General features: G+C 39.7%; 1 protein-coding gene across 3 annotated transcripts in view; it reads right to left on the bottom strand.

The window, feature by feature from the left end:
• NLGN1 (neuroligin 1) overlaps nucleotides 1–25,588 on the bottom strand; it is a 400,485-nt gene that overhangs the window by 310,481 nt on the left and 64,416 nt on the right. For 2 of the 3 annotated variants that reach the window (XM_074878519.1, XM_074878521.1), the window contains exons 1-2: nucleotides 12,631–12,942; nucleotides 431–1,236 (exon numbers count right to left, since the gene is read on the bottom strand). In XM_074878519.1, the coding sequence (XP_074734620.1) occupies nucleotides 431–923 (493 nt within the window). In that variant the 5' untranslated portion in view covers nucleotides 924–1,236; nucleotides 12,631–12,942. Of the gene's footprint in view, nucleotides 1–430; nucleotides 1,237–12,630; nucleotides 12,943–25,588 lie in introns of those variants that run through there. The other variant, XM_074878520.1, reaches the window with a different exon arrangement.

The following is a 25,588-nucleotide window of genomic DNA, read 5'->3' as shown; positions in this document are numbered from 1 at the left end:
TAGAAGACTAGAAAATAACATGGAGCTCCATCACAGACAGTAGGAGCATGCAACACCACTATCTAACTTAAATATGACCTGCTTTATTAGGTGCGGAAGATTCTCAACTTGTTGTGCCTGCACATGCAATGGATAAGATGTTGATGCATCTTCCCAGAAGTCAGTGGGTGGCAATGAGAATTAGGAACCAACTTTGACCTAAAAATACACGTGCTGTGGGAGAAAAAAAATGAGCGTAGACAGAAAGAAAAAACAAAAAACCAAAAAACAAGGACAGATGCATACACAGAAAAGCAGCATGCATACATGTAATATGCTGGCATGCAAACAAATAAAGCCATGCGTGCTACCAGTACACATGTATTAATATTGTTAGAACGTAGAACAGGAAAATAAAAAGATCTCCCTGTTTCGCCTGCTATTAACTCACCATCCTCGGTTGGGACATAGATATTTAAATAGAGGCAGTCTTCATTCTGATCTTGTACATAGGTGGAAACTACATCCAAGTTATTAGTAAACCACACGGGAAGCATGACTTCAGGCAACCTGCCTTCTATAATGTTCTGGGGACACACTGGAGCAAACTGGGTGGTATTTTTGATATCTGCCCAGGGAGACGGAGGCTCAGGAGGTTGAAAGCGGCGCTCCCCTATTGGAGGGGCAGCATACGGAACCCCAAGAAACTGAATAACTGGCCCCAAAATTTCATTATTAAGTTCCTTCTTAATCCCTCTTATCTTGCCAAAGTTGGTGGTCACCACTGGGTTGGTATCATCCAATTTTTGGGAGGACACAGCTGCAGCGTGAAGCAAAAATCCAAGTATACAAAAAGCAAAAGTGGCATTCAATCCCATGTGTAACAGGCGGACTATCATCGCTCTCCATACACAGTTCAGCCACATGGATCTTGGAAAGGCCATGGTCCCACATTAGTTGTGTAACTACAATGAAGCAATCTGATTTGTATCCACTGGTGTAAAAACAGAGCAACCGAAGGAAACAGATCAAGTTTCCTAAATAGGTGCCTGTCAGAAAAATCTCAAAAGGCTTTTCATGCGGTAAGTATCTTCCATTGATTTCACACTTATTGAAGCTGCATCTTCACTCAGCACTATTTATCAGACTACATCCTATTGACAATTCTGTTTTCCATAGCAGCAATATGAAGAGAGCAGCCATTTACTGCAGAATCCCCTCTTATAAATCAAATCCAGTTAGCCGCAGGTCTATATCCTGGAGAAAATGAAAATAAATCATTAGTATGAAAGAGCTAATATGAGCAGAGTGATAACTAGATGTTTCACAAGTTATTTACATACATTAATAGTTGCTAGAGTCATGTAAGTAAAATTGCAGTAGTTTATGGGTCCATGAAATGGCGGGTGAAACACTGATTACTGGATTATCTATAAATGTCACCTGTTGAATTTATAGAGATTTTTCAGAAGAAACAGGACTCACAGAAAATACATTTTTAAATTTCACCTTTTTAAGAATAAGCAATTTGCTGCCAGGCTACATTACATCGTTTTTATGGTAATATTTTATTTAACTTAATCAGCTCATAATCAATTTTCACCTTGTTTGCGCAGGTTGATGTATCAAAGCTAAAGTAATTATTTCTTAAAGCAGAAGATAGTGAAATTAAGATAGACAGGCATACTGAAGACTCAAATGCATTTTATTTCATTAGCAGCAGATTATAATACATACAAACATGGTTTTGTTCATTTTAAAATACAACTTCTGATTAAACCATTGAGGCAACTGGAATATATTTGTAAGAATAACATGAATTACTGTGCTTATTCATGATAACCTGAATTGCCATACTTTATATGGTTTTCTTATTCCACAAGTTTCTGATAGCTGATGAAAAACACCTACAGAGTGAAATGTAGGTACATCACTGAAGGACCAAAATCCGCACCCACTGAAGTGAATGACAAACTCTGAATTTGCACAGAAGTATAACTGGATCTCGGTGTTCTTTTTCAAAACGGATTTGGAAAAGGATATGAACAGACAGTTTAGGGATGGAGCTGTATATCACAATTTTTACTTCACACCAGTCCTGCATTCCTTACAAACCACTGACTTTAGTGAAAACTGAAAATGCATGATGAATGCACTCAACCCCTACCATCCTTAATTTATAACATAAACAATAAACGTTTCCATAGGACAATAGAAATCTTATCTTTCATATACCCACATGCTGACTGAACAATTTCCTACAGAAATAATCAGTTAGGATCAGAGACTGTATAATCTCAAATTCCAGATCCTATTTTCAACTACTTTAGCTCAGAGGTTGTCACACAAGGCTGTGTTCCAGCACTTCTGAAAATTGCTCAGTGCATATCATTATATCTTCCATATTCATGTTAAACATATTTCCAACACAACTTACAATATCCTATTATTTAAGATGCAGTGTTATACACAACATAGCAGTGTAATCTTACACTCCCTATTAAGCAGTGTGTAATGCACCAGAAATGTGTTTTGCTTTGTATAGGAAACATTTTAAACCACCTGCTTTTGAAACAGCATTGGCAGCTTTAATGAGAATTGTTTTTTTATCATGTCTATACACATTGTAGAGAGAATTCAAAAGAACGGCTTGTCTAATAGTCAGACTACCCTGCAGTTTGGGTTATTAAAAAGGAGATTGTAAAAGCTATATAGGACAGCAGGAGATTTGGTTCATGTCTAGTGTTCCTTTAGCTCTGAACAATCTATCTCAGGAGGCAATAAGGAGATAGATGAAGCTTTTCCGCAATTTTCTCTCTCCCTTTCTTTTTCTGCTAATTCTAACACCTTCACTGTGAAACTGCATTAACAAACAGGCTTATATCCTTCATTCTGCAGCTTCAAATTCTCAGTATTTGCTGGAAACGCACCAATTTAGCTGCAGAAAATAATTCCCCAAACTTGATGTACATGTTTGCATTTAGTTTAATAAACCTACACAAAATGGCATGCAGACAGTTGCCTCCTGGAAGACTGGTGCTTTGTGGCATTTCAAATTTTGTAGGTAGTAGAATACTACTTGAGAAATAGTAAAGACAGAGTACATAGACAGGTGCCAGAGCAGAAGGCACTTAGTACAACTTTGCTCTTCTGCGACGATGTACAGTAGTTCATGGAAAGATGGAAGCTGATTCCTTAATGGTATTCAAAAACCTTCACAAATTTAAAACTTTTCCACTAGGTCTTAAAATCTACGTTGTTTGTTTTTGGTTTTTTCCTGTCAGGAGTGGAAAAATGTACTCTCTCTCCTTTCCCAAACTCAAACTTGTAAATAGCAGGAACTTAATCGCAGTAGCCCTCCTGCTAATTTACACAGTCTGGGGAAGGTCTGAGGACAAACCAAATTCAACACAGCTGCACCAAACAGTAGCATCCTTCTTCATTTCAAGCTGCTGAGTTGATTCAATGCGGAAAATTACCAAGATGCTAATAATAATTCATTTAGCACTTTCACTCTAAGTCTTAGACCTGTTTTCAGATCTAAGACAATTTTTGATACCCAAAATGGTAAATTCAATATAAATGTAAAGTCAAAGTAAATCCTAGAGCTGGGCTATAGTTTTAAGCTTGTCCATCAGCTATTTTGCCACTACAGCAGAACAGCTCTGCTGTGATCTAAAGTTCTGGTTTCCCTCCCACGGACAAGGTTTTACTCTAAGACAGAGACAGGAGGCTAAAAAGGTAGGAATATAACTCAATGCTGTGTTTCGCTATTCTTAATTAATTAACTATTGGGTAGTAGCTAGCTTCAGTAATAGATTTATAGGCTATACAGGGCAGTAAATTGTAAAGCACTTGCAGAACAGGAATCAACAGATTTTCATTGTATTTGTAAATTGAATTTTGGATTTGCTTTTTTTTCCACAAGCCTTTCTTTTTAAATGGCTAAGTAACAGTTTATTTTTGAGACTGTGAGGTCAAACATTCAAGCCTGTCACTGGCTGCCCTGAAGCTGTAACATTAAAAACACAAACTCACACAAATAAAGAGACTGAGATTACTCAAATCTTTTGAGACTTTTATGCCAAAAATTTATTTCCAGCACTAGGTAGAAAGCCAAGTAGGGAAGCTGGCCTGGAGCATGTCTTACTGGAGAGCCAATGCTGGACAAAATTTTCCTTAGTCCTCCAGCAGGTGATCTACATAGGACTTCCATTGGTGTCTGGACTTGACTGAACAGGAATCAGTGGAAAGAAAGAGAAGCAATAAACAGGAGCAGGAATGATCAGGGAGATGGGCAGGAGTATAAACTAAAAAGTCATGATGATCAATTTGGGGCAAGCTTCAGCATCAAAATATTCAGCATCTGAGGAAGAGGGGAAACATTTTCAGATTTTATTATTGTCTAGATATGAGGATCACAATTGTTCCCTGTAGTAACACAAATGAATTCTACTGTAAAAGGTATTTGATAAAGTCTTTCATGGTCTTTGAAACTGTCTATACGATATAGAGGTTTTTTCTATCATCTATTATTTTATTACCTTCCTTTCTGAATTTAAATTACTTTATAGCTCAGACTCTGAAATACTTTAGAGAGGCATTTAGTATGCCGAGGAGCAAACAATCCAGGATAACTTCAGTGCATCTTTGCATTTCCAATGACATAGGGCATCCCACAACAGGTCACATCTGCTGCAAACTGCGGCAGCTAAACTCCTCTTTGTTACTCGTGCACGGAGCTTCAAATCTTAAGGGATGTCTTGAACTGCACCACCTGTCAATAGCTCCAATGGATTAATAAAACCTTTGGTGGCACCCAAGGCTTCTGGCCATATGCCAGCTTCAGCACATGTAAAGGCATTGTTATGATATCTTTACACCACCAGCTGTTTTCTTTTTAGCTGAAGATGTAACTCTGTGATTTGATATTCATGCTTAAAAATTCCTTTCCACCTCAATTTTGCTAGTAAATCCCAATTGCACAAATATTCATAGAAAGTGATTGTAGAGTTTTGAACACCACACAATGCCGCTTCATTTCGAAACACAAATGCTATTTTGCAGAACCAACTACATTTGCATCCATTTCTTTACAACAGTCTCTACTTAGAACTAAGAGCCCAAAGATGCTTCATGTCTCTAAAAAGAAATCCGTGTTCTAAAATACGCTACGATGCCAAACAGAAATGTGGCCAGTGGAACAGAAGCCATTAAAGGAAAGACTGACCCAGGGTGAACACTAGGTCGGTGTGACACACCAATTGTAAACATGATCAGACAAATCCTCAAGAGATGCATCACAGAATTCCCCATCTCTTCTTTCACGTTTCAAGTTAGCAAAGGGAAGCACTGTGTCAAATACAGTATTTTGAAACAGACCCTGCTCTTGGGTATTTCCATAAATAGTTGGTGAAGGGAAGGGATCTACATGTGTTTAGCTCAAGAAATGAACTACATGTGTTTAAAAAAAACAGGTGTATGAAATGATAATAGAAGAGATTGCAATTCTGACTACATACACCTAAGAAGGGTACAGCTCTGGTGGGGTTTGGTTAGCTCCCACATGCCAGCACCCCCTCCACCTGAGAGCAGCTATAGGTCTGGAAGCTCCACAAAGCAGCTACAGATCCAACCCTATTGAGATGTACAAACTTTGCTGAGATTGCCAGCAAAGGTATGAATAAGACATTATTCTTATTCTGATGGGGTCATGCTCCCACCCCACATTAGTATGAGATTACAAGTGTTATGCTACACAGGTCTGCAAACAACCCAGTGGTAAGGATTTCCAAATGCTCCAAGCTGTGTAAATATATCACTCCCAGATCAGAGAGACTGATTCCTCAGTGCCATTCTCACATTTACCTCTACTATTGTGCTTTGTATGCAAAACCTTGCAATAAAATTAGTTAAAAGTACAATATTTAAATACAGTATTCAATGCAGTGTAGCACAAATTAGTAAAAAGTTGATTTAAACTGAGTAGATGTTACAAGACTCATTTAAATTGTCATGCATTTTTCAGCCCCACTATATTTTTGTTCTTCCCCATTAGTGGGAATATTCACTAATGCTAACTCATTATTAAATAGTATTCTCATGATCAAAAGTTCCTTTTAAATAATTTCTGCAACTCAGTTTGCCAAAATACGAAGACTTCTGATCATAATTTCTATTAAACTGTTTTTGAATTAGACAAATTAAACCTATGAGAAGAGGGTCACTTAAGTCTTATTATCTTCCATTTACTCGTATCAATAAATCATTTTCTTAAAATAGTTTTACTTCTTAGCTGAAATAATTGTTTATATTACCAGAAGTTAGCTACAATTTTTTAATGTGGACTATAGCTCTCTGACATTTTGCACAGTAAGTAGGTAACGAAATGGTGATTTTACCCATAACAGAAAGAATGGGTAACTCTGTCACTTATGTGTAAAGTTTTAGACAGCTAAGTAATACAGATTTAAATTTAAAATGACAGATGCACTGGCTTGGAATATAATGGGCACTGAAGTGAACCTTTATTCCTTTTAGCAGCTTATGGTTAACTCTTAAATGGACCACACATTATACTTACTTTTGAGTACTGTAACTATTCAGCTAAACGATCAGATGGCTATTCTGTTGATGGCAGTAGAGTGCTTCAGGACATGAAGATTTTTCTGACCTACTGTAGAAATTCAACTGAACTTATGTTAATCAGAGGTCATACCAGAGGAAGAAAATATCCCAGATATTTCTCATTTGAGATCTTCAGTATTGAAATCTGCATATTGTGTATCATAAAGTCAAGTGGATTTAGCTTGCTTTGATTAACACTTTATAAAACATTCACATGCTTCCCATCTGATCACTCTATTAGAGTACACTAGAACCCACCCAGAGGCCCCTGAAACTAAGTGGGTTTTATTGTCTCTTGCAGGTGAAAAATTCAATTACAGAATTAGTAATAAAGTTCACCACCTGATATATATTTGTGGCTAACCCTTGGTTCACTGGGGTTAATCATATGAGAAAAGTAAATTGGATTTTGTTCACCACCTTTAATACGATTATAATATCAACAATAATACAATCTTTAATGCTCATTCATCACCTAAGGCAAGCTTTCATAGCAGATTCATAAGAAAGATACCACTTTTTTTATTTTACTATTTTTGGGGCATTGGGAATTCAAGATAAAAATAGCTAAAATACAATTATAACCCCTTCCTGAGAAATCTGAAAACAAAGATGCTTAAATGAACTCAGATTTGTCTATGAATTGTTTTTCTATCTGGATACCATACAATAACAGTTCCAAAGCATACAAACCCCTTGTTGTAGAGTTAGATCAATAACTAGCTCTTCAATCAGATTATATTTTTATTAAAAAAAAAACCACCAACAAACTTCCTTGTGGCACAAAAAAAGAGCAAATGCTTTCTTGCTTGATCAGTTTCTGGTTTCAATTCCATCAGGGTAATTGAGATCAAATTCCAACTCATCATAAAATCCACAAAGGTATAAATATAATTTGTTAATCACAAACCCAACATCTCTAACTCAACTTCGAAGTGCTCTTGAATGGTGTTACCATGCTTTCCAGAACTGTAGAGTGCACACTACATTTCGAGTGCAATATTGGCATTATAGGGATCTATCAACTTGAGAGTCCATTTCCTGTGATGTAGCATTTTGTACATCTGTGACTTTACTTGTATTTGTTCCAAAATGAATTTCATGCTTAACTTGTTTTTCTTAATTAAACTTCCTTTAGCAGTTTCTAATATGTGCATTATTAAAACTCATTAGTCCCATTCATGCCTGCCTGTCATTTTTGGCTTCACATTCATGTATCGAAGAGCTCTGTTGCTTTATATAGGAAGCAAATTAAATAATAAATATGAGAACTTGAACGTTTTATGAGTGTCAGTATGAGAAAGTGGCTGCAAGGCCCATAAGGTTTCACACAAAAAAAAGCATTACAGCTAAAGCTAACATGCTGACACATCTCTGATCTATAAAGTCTGCAGTAATGGTAGCAGTAAAGTGTTGTGCCATAGATGGGGAATTTTTCTCTCACATGAAATAGAAATAGGATATAGCACAGACTATATTTACTGTTGTAAAAAAATTTCAAATAAAATTTCCCAAAAGCTTAGAATGTAACGCCATTAAATGTCTACAAAGATTTACTCTTTCCATCTGACTTCATGTGTAGCTCCTATTATTCAGCCCCTTGTCCTGTTTTCATTTTCTACCACTATCTGTGAGAAAGATACTTATTTAAGTTATATCAACTAGTCACAGGTCTCCCTGTGGTCATGTCCTGGTCATGCTGACCATGACACCAGCGGCAGAAGTGTTTTCTAACCCAGCAGTGGGGGTCTCATGGCGACTATTTCAGGGCCCGAGTCTCCACAGAAATAACCCACCTTTGTGAAACCAGTTGAAGAAACAAAAGCTCCATCCTACAAAGCCTGTTTTACACAGGTTTGAGGATGTCAAAATACTCAGTATATCTATGTAGTAAGGTTTCTCCTAAGTAAGTTGTCGTTTTCTCCTCATGAATATTTCTAACACTATGGCGCCTACATAACACTTTACTGCTTTCAAGTACTTTTTTGGAAACTGGGGGATGGGGTTGGGAAGGCAGAAGTTAAAGAATCATTTTAAGTTCAGATATTGAACTTAAAAGCTTCAGACAAGATGGAATTAAATAAAAGTATAATGTACAACAAATGTATTCCTCTCATTAAATTCCCAGAACCAGTTCAACAAGTGGGCTAATGTCATCTCTGGGCAGGATGTGACTGAGGAGATTTACAAATCGTATTTTTAAATTGCCATTTAAGTTTTCTGCTTAGTTAAAGGAATATGAGTCACTTGAAAGATAATATTTGTAAAGTGTCCTTGATCACTTTTATGATTTTACAGTCACGTGTTCCTAATTTCCAAGCATTATGGTCTCCCTTAATATGGTGCAAAAGACCCATCCAAGCATCACTGGAAAGTAACAGACTACCCAAAGGCAGCACTGAAACTGATTATGCAGAAAATATTATGAGGACAAAGCAGAAGAATTCAACAAAGGGGGGAAAGGGAACTCCAGTTGCTTCTCTTTTAATGGCCTCATCTTTTATTTGCCCACAGCGGTGGAAAAAACATTTTACACTGATGTACACAGCCCAGACCTTTACATGGCTGGATTGCTATAAGCATATTTATAGTAGACCCCATGGTTTCACACAGATGGTGCCCCTTTACACCACCTTTTGTTTTTTAGTGAAAAGTGGCGTGGTAGAGTGGATGCACAAAAAACCTTGAACATGGTACTAGTAGCCAACTAGTCACTTTTTATTCTGGGATAATACACAGGACATCATTAACTAGCAATTCATAATTACAAAAACAAAGTCTGTCGGAAAACATGTGGGGTCTTCAGAGACAGGTGGAAACGTGGAGCTGAGTCACCAAGACAACATGATTCCCCCTTGCAATTGTGAAAATTCACTAGTCATTCTGAGGAATGTAATGTCATTATTTGTCACTAAAACTACAGGATGTGCTTCCAATATGCAATATGTGATGAAGTTTCCCCATCAGCTTCTTTTTTTTGCATCCTCTAACTCCCTCCCATACAAACTCTTCTGCAATGACTAGGTAGTAGGGCAGGCATCCCCCTCTGAAGGCATCCATTCCTTCATAATGCAGAGCTCAGGAACAGGGCTACAGTAATGGAAATATGCTTTTATAACAGCCGTTAGTCATCAGCCAGGATCTATTTTTTATCATTACCTGTTATACTTACCATGGATTGGATATCTGGGACTAATTGGAAATTATATTGTTCACTGGATCAGATTGATTACTGCACATCCTTTATTAAAAGAAATACACAAAGGTTTCTACTGGATCTCTAGCAAATTATTGTCTCTTCATTATTTGCTTTCAAAGAATGTCTGCCTCTTTTTGCCCTTCTTTTTCACTATTTAATTTTTAAATAGTTTCTTTTTCATGTGATTAAAAAACCAGAATAAATACGACATCAAACAAATAATTCAAAGCTAGCCAAGGATCTGTAATACAGCTCCACGTCTCTATTAGAAAGGAATGTATATTTGCTTTTAATAAAGGCAAGCCAATCCATTATGAACTGAGACCATTTCTAAGCCTCTGCTTTCTTCTCTTTTCCCCAGACTCCATTTGAACAATTAAGAGTGGTTTATGCTTGTGTGTATGCTAGTGGATATTAAATATGCAAACTGATAAAAAGTTAAACTACCACCATTACCACGTTCAAATCCTCCATTCACTTGCAAATCAATTTATCTGCCTACAGCTCTGTCCCAGTCTTTAAATAACCCTCCTCAGCAGACTGCTCCACCTCCAGCCAAATAATCCAGAGCAAACCCACTCTGTTAAGGATGTTTAAGTATCAACAGCTAGGATATTATCTTCCTACCCTACCATAGAAAAAGGGGTAAGATAACCAAAGCAGTAGCAGGACGACAGCTCTTCTCCTCGCTTCTGCACAACTTGCTGCCTTAAACAGCCTCAACACCCTGATGGCTTTCGTTGCTACTTCAGTTAATCACAAAACGGAGGTGTTCAGCCAAATCCTGCTTCCCAGCACACTTAGTATGATTATCCTCAGCCTCATTTTTCTTCCCACAGTCTGCATATGATTCACATGAAATATACAGAATAAATGGGATCTCTTCATATGTATCTAAGGCCCCCCAATCATTTACTGCAAAATTGCTTTTGCAACATTGCTGCAGTCTAAGGAAACTGGTGTCATTTATCAAAAGTACCTAAGAAGTAGTCTTCTTCAACCCTGCATCGTGCACCAGAAGTAAAGAAGGGAAAAAAAGAAGAAGAAAAAAAGAAAAAAAAAAAAAACAACCCACCCAACCAGTATTTCCAAACATGGCTACTTAGCTTTTGGCTCCCAATCTGCAAATCTAATTTCAAAGATGCACAAGTGGGCTGCGTGTTACAGCTGTTGAGCCCACACAAGTCTCAGTGCAGTCAATGGGAATCAGTATCTTTGAAAATCAGGGCCCTGAATAATGGGCTCTATTTTTAAATGTTCATTTATATCATACATGGGTCTTGCACTTGTCAGGTGCCTGTAATAAAGTACATGCAATTTCATAAGTACCCTTTGCTTCAATCAAGCCAGTGCAGAAAAAAGTAGGAGAAAAGGTCCCAAAGCTCACAGTGTTGCTCTTTCATCAGTAACAATAGCCTGTAGATGCATCAAAAATGCCGCTACTGTAAAAAACAAACAAACTGAAAAAACAACCTAGTTCCTAAGGGAGCGTGAAAAAGTTATTTTCAGCATTGTCACAAATACATGGTTCCAGATATGAACTATCTCTGTGAATTTATCAGCACAGTCTGGTCCCACTAAGGTTCTGGGTAAATGCAAATATTGCCACAGTGGATGGCAGTACTGGAAAAAATATTTCCTAAACCAATTTCTTACACTTATGCTGGAAAAAAAGAATCTGCTTCATTTCAAATTCACAGAACATCTGAACGTGCTAAAAACATTCACTTTGATATGTATAGCTTCTATAAGATAGATTTCCATTTTATACTAGTGGATTTTTAATGCCATAGTTGTTAGAGCTAAAACAAACTGGCCTTCCAGAAAGCAAAACCAGTGTCAAACTAAAATGATATTCCTTAAGAAAGGTCAGCGAATTTGCAGAAGAAAATAGCTTGTCCAGATTGTGTCACCTGCAGCAGCAAGAACGCAACACTTTAATCAAGCTCTGTTTTGTTTTATTTAAACAATTATTTTCATGTAATTGCTCTGAAACCATATGCATCCTTAAAATGATTCGAGATCACATCCTTTCTCCTGATTCCAAGGTAACTTTCTGGCTTTAATTATAAGTCAATTAATATTAAGTAATTTGACTGATTAATTTTAATTAAACCTGTTGAAAATTGATTTTCCTTCAGCAAGCAAAGACGAGCCTTTAGTGCGATCGTCAGGAATAGAGGAACGGGGGGGGGGGGGGGGGGGGGGCGGGGGGAGAAAAACCAGTACTTAACACCCAAGCGAGAAGATGTCTGAAGAGAAAAAAAAAAAAAAATCCCTCCATCAGGCATGGCAGCCGAGGAAGAGACACGGCCCCGTAGGGAGGCACCGGCCACGCAGCCCCGCGACCGGGCCAGGGGCGAGCAGTGGCCCCGGCCCACCCCCCCACTCCCGGGGGGCGGCGGAGGAAAAGTTCGCTGGGGCGGCGGCGGGGGCAGGGGCCGGCGGGCGGGGGGGTACGGGGGTGCGGGTGTGTGTGCGCGGGGGGTGCGAGTGTGTGTGCAAATCTCCGTGCAAGCGCCCTCTCCGCCCCCCCCCCCCCCCCCCCCCCCCCCCGCAGCCGTTCCAGCTCCCCCGGGGCACGGCTCGGGCTGGCCGCAGCCGCGCATCCCCCGCACCCCAGCCCCGCTCCGCCGGCCGGTTGCGGTACCGGAGATGCCATCTCCCTGCCCGCGGGCACGCAGGGAAACCGGCGGGGAACCAACTGGCTGTGAACCGCCGCTGCGAAGCGGCCCCGGGCTCAGCCCCGCGCCCCGGCCCGGCCCGGCCGCCCCCCCAGCCCGGCCGGGGCTCGCCCCGCACGCCGAGAGCATCAAAGTATTTACCAGTTCACGGCCGCTTTTCTGCAATCGCAGCTGAAACTGTAATTCACGGGATTCTCCTCCTCCGGCTCTCTCCCAGCCGCCGTGAGCTGGAGGTTTCTCAATCGTGCCCCGGACACTTCCGAATTATATCGATTTTTATATATTTTTCTCCCCTTTCCTCGGATCGGGGCGAGGGGAGGGGGGGGCTGGAAATCCCCATCCGGAATTCAGCCTCATCCGTGCCGAGCCACCTCCATTTAAATCCGACCATCAGGCAAGCAATAGCAATGATCAAACGCTACTTCTCTCCGTCTGCAGGCAGATAATCCCACTAATCCAATAGATCTCCCCCGATCCGAAATTGCCCTCCAGACGAATCCCTTTCGCTCGATGTCCGGCGGGTGATCGCGGAGCCGCGACGGTGCCCCGAGGGGTGCGTGTGTGTGTGCGGGGAGGGGAGGGGGGGGGGGAAGGGGGTGGGGGGGGGGGGCGTGGGGGGCTGTTAATCTTTTTTGGCTCCTGGATGCGCGGCTCGCTAAAACCGCCGAGAACCCTGCTTTTTTCCCCCTATTCCACGTTTCCACTCCAAATTGCTGCTGGATGAAAAATGGTACAAAGATACCCCCAGCGGCGGCGCGGCGAACAGCGCGGGCAGCCCCGGCCCCGCTCCGCACCGCCCCGGCCCGGCCCCGGCCCCGGCCCTACCTCCGGGGGACCCTCCCGGGGCCCTCCCGGGAGGCGCCACGGCAGGAGAGAGGGTTTGGGGGTGCCCCTCCGGTGGGTACCTGCAGCCTCGTACAGCTCATGGTCTAAAGGGGTTTAGGATAAAGTGTTGCCGCTATGGGATAAAAAAGCGGTAGACACCTGCGTGCGTGCAGGCTGCTGCCTCTTCCTAAATTATACCTGTGTGCAATACTCAAATATTTCACAGGGGTATCATTTAGTAAGAAACCATGATCTTACTTAGACTGTCACTGTCTGCACACAAGATACATGTGACTTTTTTTTTTTTTTCCTGCTGCTTCTTGAAATCTTTTAATTATTTTTCATTGCCTACTTTCTATTTTTAATGGTGGGGAAAAAAAGTATTCTCCCATCCCGGCCTTCATGCTTTCTAGGATCACAGTAGAGAATAAAAGTTGACAACTTGGGGTATGTGGGGAGAAAGGAAGGCCAGATCAGAAGGGAAAGGAAAATAGTCCTTTGAATCCTGAAAGGTCTATTCATTTTTTAAGAACAGCCACAATCACACACTAAAAGATGATAAGCATCCTGAGTTAAGCCCCTTGTAGAGAGCTCATTAACATCTCCTGTTATCTTAGGAGAGACTTCCCTTCACACTGTGTTAAAAATCTGTATTTTGTTGCATTAACATCCACCTCGTTTTAAAATATTGACACTAATCAAGCACAGCATACCCACTCATGTTCCCAAGCATATAGCCCCAGGCAAGGTCTGAAGGTGCCTGATAATTTGATAAGCTGTTACGCCCCTCACCTGAGAGCACATCCCAGCGGAGCGAAGGCCAGTCCCAGCCACGCTGGGCTAGTTACGTCTCCAAGTCCCACTGAGGATCTGTAGCTAAATGTCCATGGCAGGAGTGACAGGACACAGCAGCACCATTTATCCTGTGATGTTTCTGTGTACTGGAATACTAAGTGTCCTGGCCACATTTTTCACCTGGTAAGTTATCAATAATTATTATAGTCCGTGATTAATTTTCAAAGTTCAGCATCCTTCAGTAGTCTGAAATTTAACTCTTTTGCTGCCACTGACAGCATATGATGCTCAGATATGGGAGGAAAAGGCAGAACATACTCTTTGCTGACAGAGCAATCCGAGGCACGTTGTTACGTTATTCTCAGGGGAGCACTACAGGGAAAAAAAGGTTTCAAAACTAGAAAGAAAATGTGCATATGAATATCAATCACTTGCCACCAGCCACAGATCAACCAACAGCCTAAAAACTATCACCAAAGAGGGCAATACCAGGTGAGCTATTCTGCCATTCTTCATCCGCATAAAACCCTGGAGTAGTTTTATCTTTGAGCTGTTTTTTGCACTGAAAGGTAAGAAATAATGGTGACATAAAATAACTGCACCCTTATTGTCACTTGATGAGCCATTGGAATCCAGGTGTGTAAAGTTTTCTTCTCACTCCTTCAAGGAGGATTTATGTATCTTCCCCAGGTTTCCTGAGCCATCATGTGAACACACCCTGGGAGTGCTCCAAGTATCCTTTAAGCATATTGTCCCCTACCAACTATGTGAAAAAAATCTACCCATTCATCCCTTCCCCATAGTTTTTTTTTGAGCTGGAGCTAATTCTCATCCAATTTGCTACAATCCCACCTTTGGCCATCAAGCCTTTACCTGATCCTAACCCATTTTCACTCGTGCAGAAGTGGCACAAAGTTGTTATTTGAGCCCATTAAGTTTTTCTTTAACTCCCTCTCACAGCAGTGGTATGTAATAACAGCTCTCATGTATGTGATAACAATTCCTACATAGCATCACTTTCACTCTGGCCTGTCCCCAGGGTTCAGGTCCCTTTCCCAAACGTTCATAGTGTCTCTCAATCTACTCCCCTCCACTTCTCCTTACTTCTTCCCTCCAGGGACCTCAGCAGCACAGCAGCTTTCCTCTCATCCAAAATATTGCTGGGGAAAGAGGAGTACTGGCTTGAGGGGGGGCAACAAGATTTGTTTTCAGCTCCAGAAAGGGTTGTGTAGGTCTAGAAGGGGTTATAGAGTTGAGAGAACAAAGTACAAGACTAATTTCTCTATACTGAGATGTGATAGTAATAGCTGTGCCTGAACATAAATGTGGTAATAACAGTGCCTAAGGCCTGATACTACTGTATTACTAGTATATTTTCTGATGCTGATTCAATCTACGTCCAGTATGTCCTTGCTTTAAAGACCTAAGTGGCCTATACACACATTTATTTATACATACATATATACACATATATGTGTATAAAGAGTGTTTGGTCTCATTTGAAAGAAGGAGGAGAAGAACTTGTAGTCAATTACAACTTCACTAAATATGTTTTAATATGTTTCATTTTCAGAAATTATACTTTTATTAAAATCTAAGGAATGCAAAACTGGTTTAAAGGATGACATTATTTGGTATTTAGTTTGGCTGAGTCTTGACAGGGATGTGTTACCTGCATTTATTAAAATAACGGAAAGAAAGAGAGAGAAATTTCCATGGAAATTTCAAAGTCCAGCATCCTGCAATATTCTAAAATTTAACTCTGCTCCTTTTTCTCCATTTTAAGAACATGAAGCCCTTCACACAACCCTCACCTAAGCACCTAACTTCTAGAAAGAGCAAAGTGTACAATCCAAAGCTAAAATGAATAAAGAAGCTACGAACTAGCAGTCCAAGCTAAAATACATATCTAATACATAGCTGAAGAAAAAAAGCATTAACCTTTCAAATAGGTAGAAAAGGTGGAATTGTTTACATATATCAGATTCTAAATATTCATTAATTTGCTTGTCTCAAGATAGCTCATTAAATTGTTTCTTGCAAGTAACGTCATTAAATATTTTCTTTGATTTCATGAAACTTATTTAAGATTACTCACCTCTGTCCGTTTATATTCTTTAGATTGCCCCTGACTGCCAAATTTTTACTTGAATTATAATGCCTGTCTACAAGCTGCTTTGGTTAGCTGTAACTGCCTAGTTATTGCCATTCATTTGGTTTAACCTTGCCAAGAAGAGAGCTGCTTAAAGAGGCCGTCCCTCTTCACAGCACAGCCATTAAAGCTCTTCACGCAGATATAGGGGACTGACAGTCCCTCAGTCACTTCAAACACCCACCATTTCTTGCTGATCATTTGCTTTCTATAATACAGTTCTTTTATACTAAAACAACCGCATTTGAAAAAATATGATGCTTTTTTGCTTGTATGATTGCTTGTATGGCAAAGAACTCACTCGGGAATCATCAGACTTCCACATATCAAGAGTCAAGAAAATAAGATGCATGTAGTCTAAGGGTTTCACCCTTAATTGCTTTCACTCTCGTTCACAGAAGTCCCCAAGCCTGTACTCACATCCCGTATGTCCTTCCTACCACCTCCTCTGCAATGCCTGGCTTCAGCGGTCAGGGTCAGTGGTTTTCTTCCTCCCAGACCGTGATGGGAATCGTACATTTTGTCATCTGGTAGGATTTGTATTCTGACATCATACAGGTTGTCCTCAGTGACATTCACTTTTTATCATTAGCACCTTGTACTGGAATATTTAATTGGCTACGTTGTATCTCTGCACTGTAGATTTATTTTGCATTTTCATTTAATTAACAGCCATGACCAATGGTCTGATAGATGGCAAAGCATTCTGTGAAGTAGAATCCTACTGGATTAAAAGCTTTGCCGAAAGGTTTCAAACACCCATCCAGCCTCAACTTCTCAAAGGCAATTTGCTTTCAAGTACTGTGTTTCCAAAACACAACCCTTGAGGACATGGGAAGAGGAAGAAAACAGGACCCAAGGATGACACAAAACCTGTTCCTACAGACTCACTCCCCTCTAAATGTTACCCCATGTTGACTAGATGCTCAGATGAGCACAGTCCGCTCGTGGTTATTCTGACATTCAGAATTTCAAGTTCTTTCAGATGCTGTTAAAGGACTGATATTGATAAAGAAAGCCATTGCCAGTGTTCTTACCGGAACTTAATCAGTAGATTACAACACATTACAACACTCCGCTTGCCAGGGAACTCTGAATTAATTATAAAATCCATTTCGTTGTTTATGTGGCTGTGAATACTTTAGTCCAGAAGAGTTTTATGACTTTGTTCCTTCCCAAAATTCCAGTTAGTCTTTGAAATCAGAATCTACCAGTGCCTTGGTTTGCAGTGACCAAATACAGGAAAGTATGGGGCTAGACTTTTATTTTTCTAAATTATGAAAAGCACTTATACAAAGAGTTTTGTTTACGCTCTGTGAAAGCCAACCTATTTCTAGGTTTTTAATTAAATTAGTTTAAACCTATAATTGAAAAGAGTATATACTGTATACTACTTCTGATGTAGTGAATTTTAAAGTATACAGGGATATTCCCAGCGGAAGCTGGTACGCTAAGTCAGTATTACGTGCAGTTTATATTCTTTTAGACCCAGCAAGCAAATAACAGAGAACTATGGGACAACTTCATCTCTAATGTAATAAAATGGAAGTTAGAGGAACCTCATCACAGAATTTTGTTTCTAATACCTAACCTCAGCAGAAAAATGAACATGTAGGCTGAATTGTTAGCATTTGCAAGTAAAAGTAGTAAATTGCTTTCCTCACGCATTTACCAAGGAATACCTTTCACTTTTTCACGAGCCACTTTCCATAAGCAAGGAAAGCTTCAACTTCTGTAAATTAAGACTTGATGAAACCTTGACACTCTCTCAGTACCAATAAAGCATTTTAGGTCCTAATTTCAATCAGTCAGTAATAAGATGATTGTGAAATACATCATGATTTTACTACCAGCTTCTCTTGGCGTCTGTTTGCCTCCAGTTACGATTGCACTGATAACTTGGTGACCGATATAATTAGCCTGGCTGTCATTATGGCTACTGGCCAAGAGAGCTGAAGATGTTTCTTAAAATTTCTTTTCAGATGCACCAAACAACATGATCCATTAATTAAAACTCACGCAGCCCCAGTTAATTCCTGACAACTGAAAAAGATGCAATTTGAAAACACTCTTAAAAAGCAGTAAACCACTTCCAACCTCATTCATGTGAGCTGCATTTGAAAGAGGTTGGAGTGGTCTTGGATTTGGGTACTGGGCTGGGAGTCAGGAGCAGACCCCTGTTCTGGCTTTGCCAGTGATCAGGTGGAGACCTTGAGCAAACTATTTTATCTTCCCTCTTTTTAACGCCACCTAATCCATTTTGATTTTTCTATCACCAGGGCCGAGACAATCTTCCCGTACCAAGGAGGAGGAGGAAGGAGGCTAGGGATTCCCAAGCAGGGGAGGAGAGGGAGGTCAAGAGGCAGAGCTGCAGCAGCCAGCAGAGGGGGGCTGTGTGGAGCAGCCCAGCTCTGGCACCGCCCGGGCGCTGCTGCCTCTGCCAGCCCCAGCTGTTTGGCTCCGATGGGCACAGTCGTTTGCAGGTGCAGCGGCCGGTCCATGTTGCTACGGGGCATTGATAGGCCTCTGAAAGAGGCCAGGCACCGGAGAGAGTTGCGTGGGACACACTGTTTTTGTGGAGGAGTTGATATAACGCGTTTATGAAATTCTGCTATAATAAGCATTAGAAAATAATGAGCCAACAGGAAAACACTTTATAAAAGAAACGTTCCTGTATTCTGGAGGCATTAATCAGTCTCAATAGTGATGGGAAATCCAGGAGATAGTATCAGTGTAAAAATAGCATTGTACAAACAGGAATACATTCACCTGCTTATCTTAGTAAGTTTTAAAGCTTGTGATGTCTGGAAATCTGATTCACTGCGCAAATGACAAATGACACAAAATTGACATGTACAGGCAAGAACACACCGACGAAGCAGAGAGTACAGAAATTGCCAAGAATTTCCAAAGCAGTCACTTAAAGAGGTCCTAAACTGAGGGACCTGAAGAAATGTCATCTTTAACAGGTGATCAGGGGGACACGACATTAATCCTTTTGAAGATACAGTTACTTTTAAGAAAGTAAACTGAAGGCAGATCAAATCACTTGTGATGTCTGAAAACCTCACTGTAGTATAACCAAGCCATTATTTATAGCCCATTAATACTATTCCTGTAGAATCTAATTATTCTAGTGATTTAATAGCAGAGTAGCAACAACAAAATTTTTCACTCTAGCTGTGTAATGGGTGCAAGTTAGATCATGTACCTTTGTGTCTCTGGCTGCACATAGACAAGTGATAGTACCAGCTCTACAGTAGCTGGCTGTCAAGTCCCACTGGAAAAGTGCACCTCTGTTCTACGCAAAATATCTGCAGATGCCTCTGCTAGCTATGACAGGAAAAATACAACCTCGGGAAGCCTTAGCTGGCATCCTTGTAGGCAGACAAGGGAGAAGAAAAAAAAAAATTAAAAAAAATAAAAGAAAGAAATGGCAATAGAGAAACTGCAGCATCCTAGAAGCCTACTATTTAATTGATGCCATAACCCAGGAGACTATATTATCCTCTGTATACTGTGGTCATGCTACAGTATGCACTCTACATGGACTTTGAAATCTCAGTTGTTCTTTATACAAGATCTGCTAGAACCACCTGAAAGTTAAATCTATACAAATACTTTATAATACCTATCTGTGACCAAACTGAATCCCACACCCAGAAAGACATGACTTTGAATTTTAATTTTCAAATTTCTAGAAGGTCTTGGTTGCAGAATACTTTTTTTTTCCACATCTGGCATTTGCAGAACTTAATGAACAACGTCTCTAGCATTCAGAATAAGCACAATACAGCTTCATCTCTTTCTGTACAGCAAACTTTGGCATTCCCTTGCTGCAGGAAGTGAGCACAGTGGTTCTCAACAAATAGTTTCTCCAGCAAGACAAAAGTATTCACTAGTTTTCTATTTCTCAGACCTTTCACTTTCTTTCTTATTCCAGATGAACAAGACACACAAATTTCCTATTACTTTTCATAATGATGCTATAAAATTTTTGCTGGCAAATATTATTATTCCAGGTTGAGAAAATTATTCCTACAGCTGAGAAAAAAACCCCATCAAACCCACCTGTGGTCTGTAGAGCAGCCGGCAGAGGGGGCAGCCAGTGCGGCTGCACTGCCTACACGCCTGAGCTGGCCACCGCTGCTGCTTCAGCTTGTTTCTAGAGATGGGTGAATATAATAAGGCAGCTAATGTTACGGTATGGTGTAGTTCAATAGTAAATAAAATGTACAAATTGCGCAGCATCTGTTTTCCTCAGCCTCTGGTTTTATTTATTCACAACTGTTCTCAGTGTTTATAGTGATGCAGGGCTTGTGTTGCACACGTGCAATCCAGAGCCTGCAAGAAAGGCAAGCTCACATATTTTATGATTGCAAATGTAAGATATTTTCATCATCTCAGGATTAAAAAAGGTGCATTTCCTATCAATAGAAAAGTTTATTTCTGTTATATCTTCAGGCGTTTTTTCAGGCTTCAATCAAACAAACTCCCACTGAAATAAACCAAAAATATTTCCCTGACAATGGAAGTATGAGCTTTTCATGATGATGTAAATTAGAGAGGGGTAGAGGCATTTGTTTGCAAAGGGGATGTTGCAGCTGCTCTTGTTAAAGGGGGAATTATCTCAAGGCAGTATTTGCCTCCTTCCACAACCACGTGTGTGTTAAACAGTCCTGGGTGATGGGACTGGGTGCTGGGCACTGCTGCTGAGCAGTCAGCTCTACAGCACTTAACAGCCTTTTCTTTTGTAAATGTTTTGCCGTAAGGCTGGCACAGATGTGAATCAGATTATACCTGTAGAAGAATTTGAATACACCTGCTACAGTCCAGTGTTTCACATCTGTAATTCGACTTGCAGTGCCTGGTCTACCCAACTGTCATGGTGTCTGAAGGCCAAAGGGAAACATTGGGATTTGGGCTGTGGAAACCTAAGCCCAGTGTTTCAATCAGCCTACAACTCTCTTAGATTGAGTTCAGCACCTACAGAATAAATAAAAACACAAAGTTGTGTTTAACAATGCTGAATCGCAGAGGTGAGCAATTATCAAAGAATGAGCACAATGTAATAATCACAAGATACACAGCATGAAAGGTTTTGTGACAGGTGAAAATGAACACATTTACACAGGATGGAGCTAAAATTTGAGTCTAAAATGAAAGATATACTTTTCTTTTTGAGGAAGTATTTGCTGATCTAAAGACCATAACAATGGTGCTTGTCTTATTAGCACGTGTGAAATAAATGACAACCTCTTTCAGCATTATCTCAGGTTTGGTTGTAGGTTCCCTTACAAAGACTAGACAAGATAAAGCACTTTGCATTAGCATACCTATCTGACAAGATGACAACTCAAGAGTGGTTCGGTAAAATATGATGGTAAATTTTACAGGTTGATAATCTCTCCCTAGTATGAGTAAAATCAGTGTTGTCTACTCCTTTCCTACAGAGCTATCTGCGATGGAAACAACTAGCAACATCTCAAATGAAATGTCTCAAATCTCAGTACAGTCCCTGCAGCCATCTAGTTCATCAAAGTATGAAACAAGCTGAGGAGAGCTCATGTTCAACGATGCTCTGAGGGAAAATGACTGTCTGGTATCAGCACTGGAAGTAGGATGTGGCTGACTGATGATTTAGGATTGTTTTTTGAAAATACTGGGTAAATTGAGTAATTTGAACCAATCATGGAATATAACGTGCAACACAACATTCTTCTACCCTCCAGTCTCCCTTCTGGGAAATCTGGAGTGCTGGTGAGTACATTTATCAAGAAAATAATGACCCCAAACAGACTCCTTGAAGCCTAAGGTGGTTTTTTTTTTATAAGAGGACTCTAGGGAACTAATTAGGAGGAAATAGCTCCTCAATGTCCTGAGTGAACTCCCACTGAGAAAATAAACAATTTACTGACTCACACAACTACAGACATCCAAAGATAGCAGTCTTTATGACATGAATTTTTGCAAATAAGGAACACAGAATGGCATGCAGAGGCAATGTTTGGTAATGAAAAAAGGGTATCTATTCAAGGATCCACACTTGTCATGATTATTCTAATTTTATCTTTGAATTGGGAAAACTAATTAAGGTATACCAAAGAGGTGTATAGTACTGTATTTTATTCAAAAATTAAGGTAAAAAGATGAGGTTGTTTTCTACCTATTTTTATAGCCTTTAACCAATTTTCTTGTTACGTTATGTTCCATTTGCTCTTTGGAGAACAGGAGTCGCAGGAGTTTTGCGTGTGGACGTTTCCTGGCTGTCAGAAACAAATGTTCTAGAACCAGCTTTAAAAACACTCAGTTTTGCAAATATTGAGTCTTTTGGACCTTCTCCCCAGAACAGAAGGCCAAGTATTTTGATCAACAAAGGAATAAAGTAATGAGAATAGAAAACAGTGGCAGTGCATGTATTCAAAAGGTACAGACACCCAGGAGTAATGCAGAGTATCAGAGGGAGGTACAACAAGAAGTAAGGGCAGCACATTAATATTTCAACTGAGCATCAGCAGAAATGTCCTGTCAGTGTGATCTGTGGAATTATCCTAGGGGAAGTAACTAAAACTCATTGCTGACAACCATTGCTTTTCAACATCTCAAGTTGGCAGCTCCATATCTATAGCAAACATTCTCATCAGCCCTTTCATTTTATGATAAAACACAAGAAAAAAAGTATGTAATTAATAGCAGCGATAGACCTATATGAAATAGCTTTGTGTTGTGAGAAGCTGAAATGAACCACTTTATCTGGATGGAAGAAGTGAGCAGGATTCACTTTGAATTTTACTGAAATCACAGCACCCTGGAAACATCCTGATTATGTTTTTATGGCTCATTTTAGGGCCTTATATGAACAGCTCAGGAATGCCCTGAATATTTGGAAGGAGCCTTAAGAAAATACTGTTGAAGAAAATTTAGCTATTGTGGTAGGATGCAAAGTTAAGTCGTTTATTGTTTTCACTACTGAATATCTACAGTTAAAAGTCCCATTCTCTTAGGATTCTGAGGATATTTCTTATGGCCAATGAAGAGAGAGAAAAAAGCTTTTGAGATAGTAATAAAGACTCAACACACTGGTGCTATATTAAGCAATACATACATTCACTCACACACAGTATCCTTTCTTAATAGTTCCGTTCCCTTGTGCTTTTAACATGTTCACTTTAAAAGGGCTTGTCAAGACAAATTGTCTTCCAAGTAAAAGAGGCAATTCCTTAATACAATTTGATAATCAGCATTTCTTAGAGAAACGTATTAAATTGCAGCTGCTCAATTCCTCTCCATTGCATCCACATCCTTTTTTTCCTGCTGATGCCCCAACACATCCTCTCTGCTTATGTCCATACTGGTTAGGCTGCCAGAAGTTGTGAGCAAGACCTGTTCTATAGTTTTCATTTTACGCTTTCTGGAGCTTGTAAAAGCAGCATCCCAAGAGTTTCATACTGGGCATCTCTATACCTGACACTTTATCAATTGCTCTTCTCACCTTTATATAACTGTGGTTAAAATCTGACATGAACATCTTCTTCATAGAATCTTCCCAGACCCCCATGGTCTACACAGTTATAACTTACAATTTAAAGCCCGTATTACTACTTCATGCATTTTTTTAAAAAAAACACTGTGTAACTCAAATGCACATAAATATGGATTTGTTCAATGGCAATGCTCCTTCTGTAACTACTGTTAGAGCACCTTAGGGAACAAAATACTTAATTGTAAGCATTTGGGAGGGACAAATTCTCAGTTGTGTTGTCTGAACTTTCTGAAAACAAAGCAGTCATTTAACATGTGGTGGTCAACCCACTGAATAAACACTGTCAATGCAAGAAGAAAATCTGTTGCTCAGAAATACTTAAACTGCCAGTGGACTGCCTGATCGAGGTTTTGCCCTCCTGCCGCAATTAGCCTGCCTCTTTAAACCTGCCTCTCCATGTGTTAGTGGCGCTCAGATCGCAGAGACTAATGCTGCAGGAGGTTAAGACCTTCACGGGGACATCAGCACAGACACCAATGTGGTGGATACAAAATGTCCGTTTATTAAACTGTGTATTTTACCTATATACATTCACTAAGCACCTCCTTCGTGGGTGTGCCCTTAACATTACAAGCCTATCCATCACCTTACCTCGTAACAAGGGAGGGCTACAGCTATTCCTTCCGTACATCGCGAGATCTTCCGAACGCCACTCCCTACACCCTCCCTTTTTCCTCACAGTTTACCCTAAGGAGCAACTACCATGTGCAAAGCAAAAAGTGGTGGTTAGCTCTTTCTCAGTTCTGGTTTGGCTGTGCTTCCATAAGCTGGAAAATAAGACCACTTATGATCATTAGTGATTAAACACAATCCTGGCTAAAAGTTCTCACGTTTGTTTAGATAGTATCAACAGGTTTTGAAAAGAAAAAAAATCTTTAATTTTTTTAATGCATTAAAGCAACAAAATTGTTAAGTAGAACACTGGACACAGAAAAAGAAAATCTTATACACATACTCTAGGTTATATTACCTGCCTTAACAGATGCTATCATGATCTGGAAAGGATTTCATCTGGTACAGGTCAGCACAAGTTACTGCTTCAATTAAACTAACTTGGGCACAGTGTCCATCATACAGTGCCTTGATGGATTAAAAAAATGTGATATGGGGCAAACAGTGCTAGGATTATCTCTCTCATGTCCTTGTGTTTGTGGCCTCTGAAAAAATTGTGGGTGAAAATTATTTAAGAGATCTACAAAGTATTGTTCATCACATCAACGTTAGCATAAAATGTTTCTGATTTATAAAAGAATTTTGCTAGAAGGAATATTTACAGAGTCCATTCTGACTAGATATCATCCAAAAGAAGATTTATATATTATAAGGTTTAGAACATTGTATATTGGTGAAACGTGATTGCACACAACTTCCAATTTCATCCTGCCTTTCTCAGAAAAAGGCATCCAAAACAGCAATCATTTATCTTTGATTTAAGCACAATTTGATGCCTACTTAATATACACACAAAATAATTCAAGACAGCACAAAATGTGCATTTGACAGGTTTCCAAAAGACACCAGTGCATATTAATATTTTTGCATTTACAAGCATAAATTCACTGGTGGCTAGATGACTTGAAAAAGTCTTTGCAATAATATCTTCTATAAAGAGTATTCATTTATTCAGTTTTTTAGTTGCATATTCTTCATGCATTATTTCCTCCAATGCTTATAGGATCATGTTATTCAGAAATTCTGTTACTATTTACCCATACAACACCATTACTACTTGAAATACCAAGAAAATGCTGATTTGCAGGGTTTTTCCACAGAACAGATTGTAA

This window comes from Strix uralensis, chromosome 9, assembly GCF_047716275.1.
Source record: "Strix uralensis isolate ZFMK-TIS-50842 chromosome 9, bStrUra1, whole genome shotgun sequence".
Classification (NCBI taxonomy): domain Eukaryota; kingdom Metazoa; phylum Chordata; class Aves; order Strigiformes; family Strigidae; genus Strix; species Strix uralensis.
This window is presented reverse-complemented; position numbering and strand designations above follow the sequence as displayed.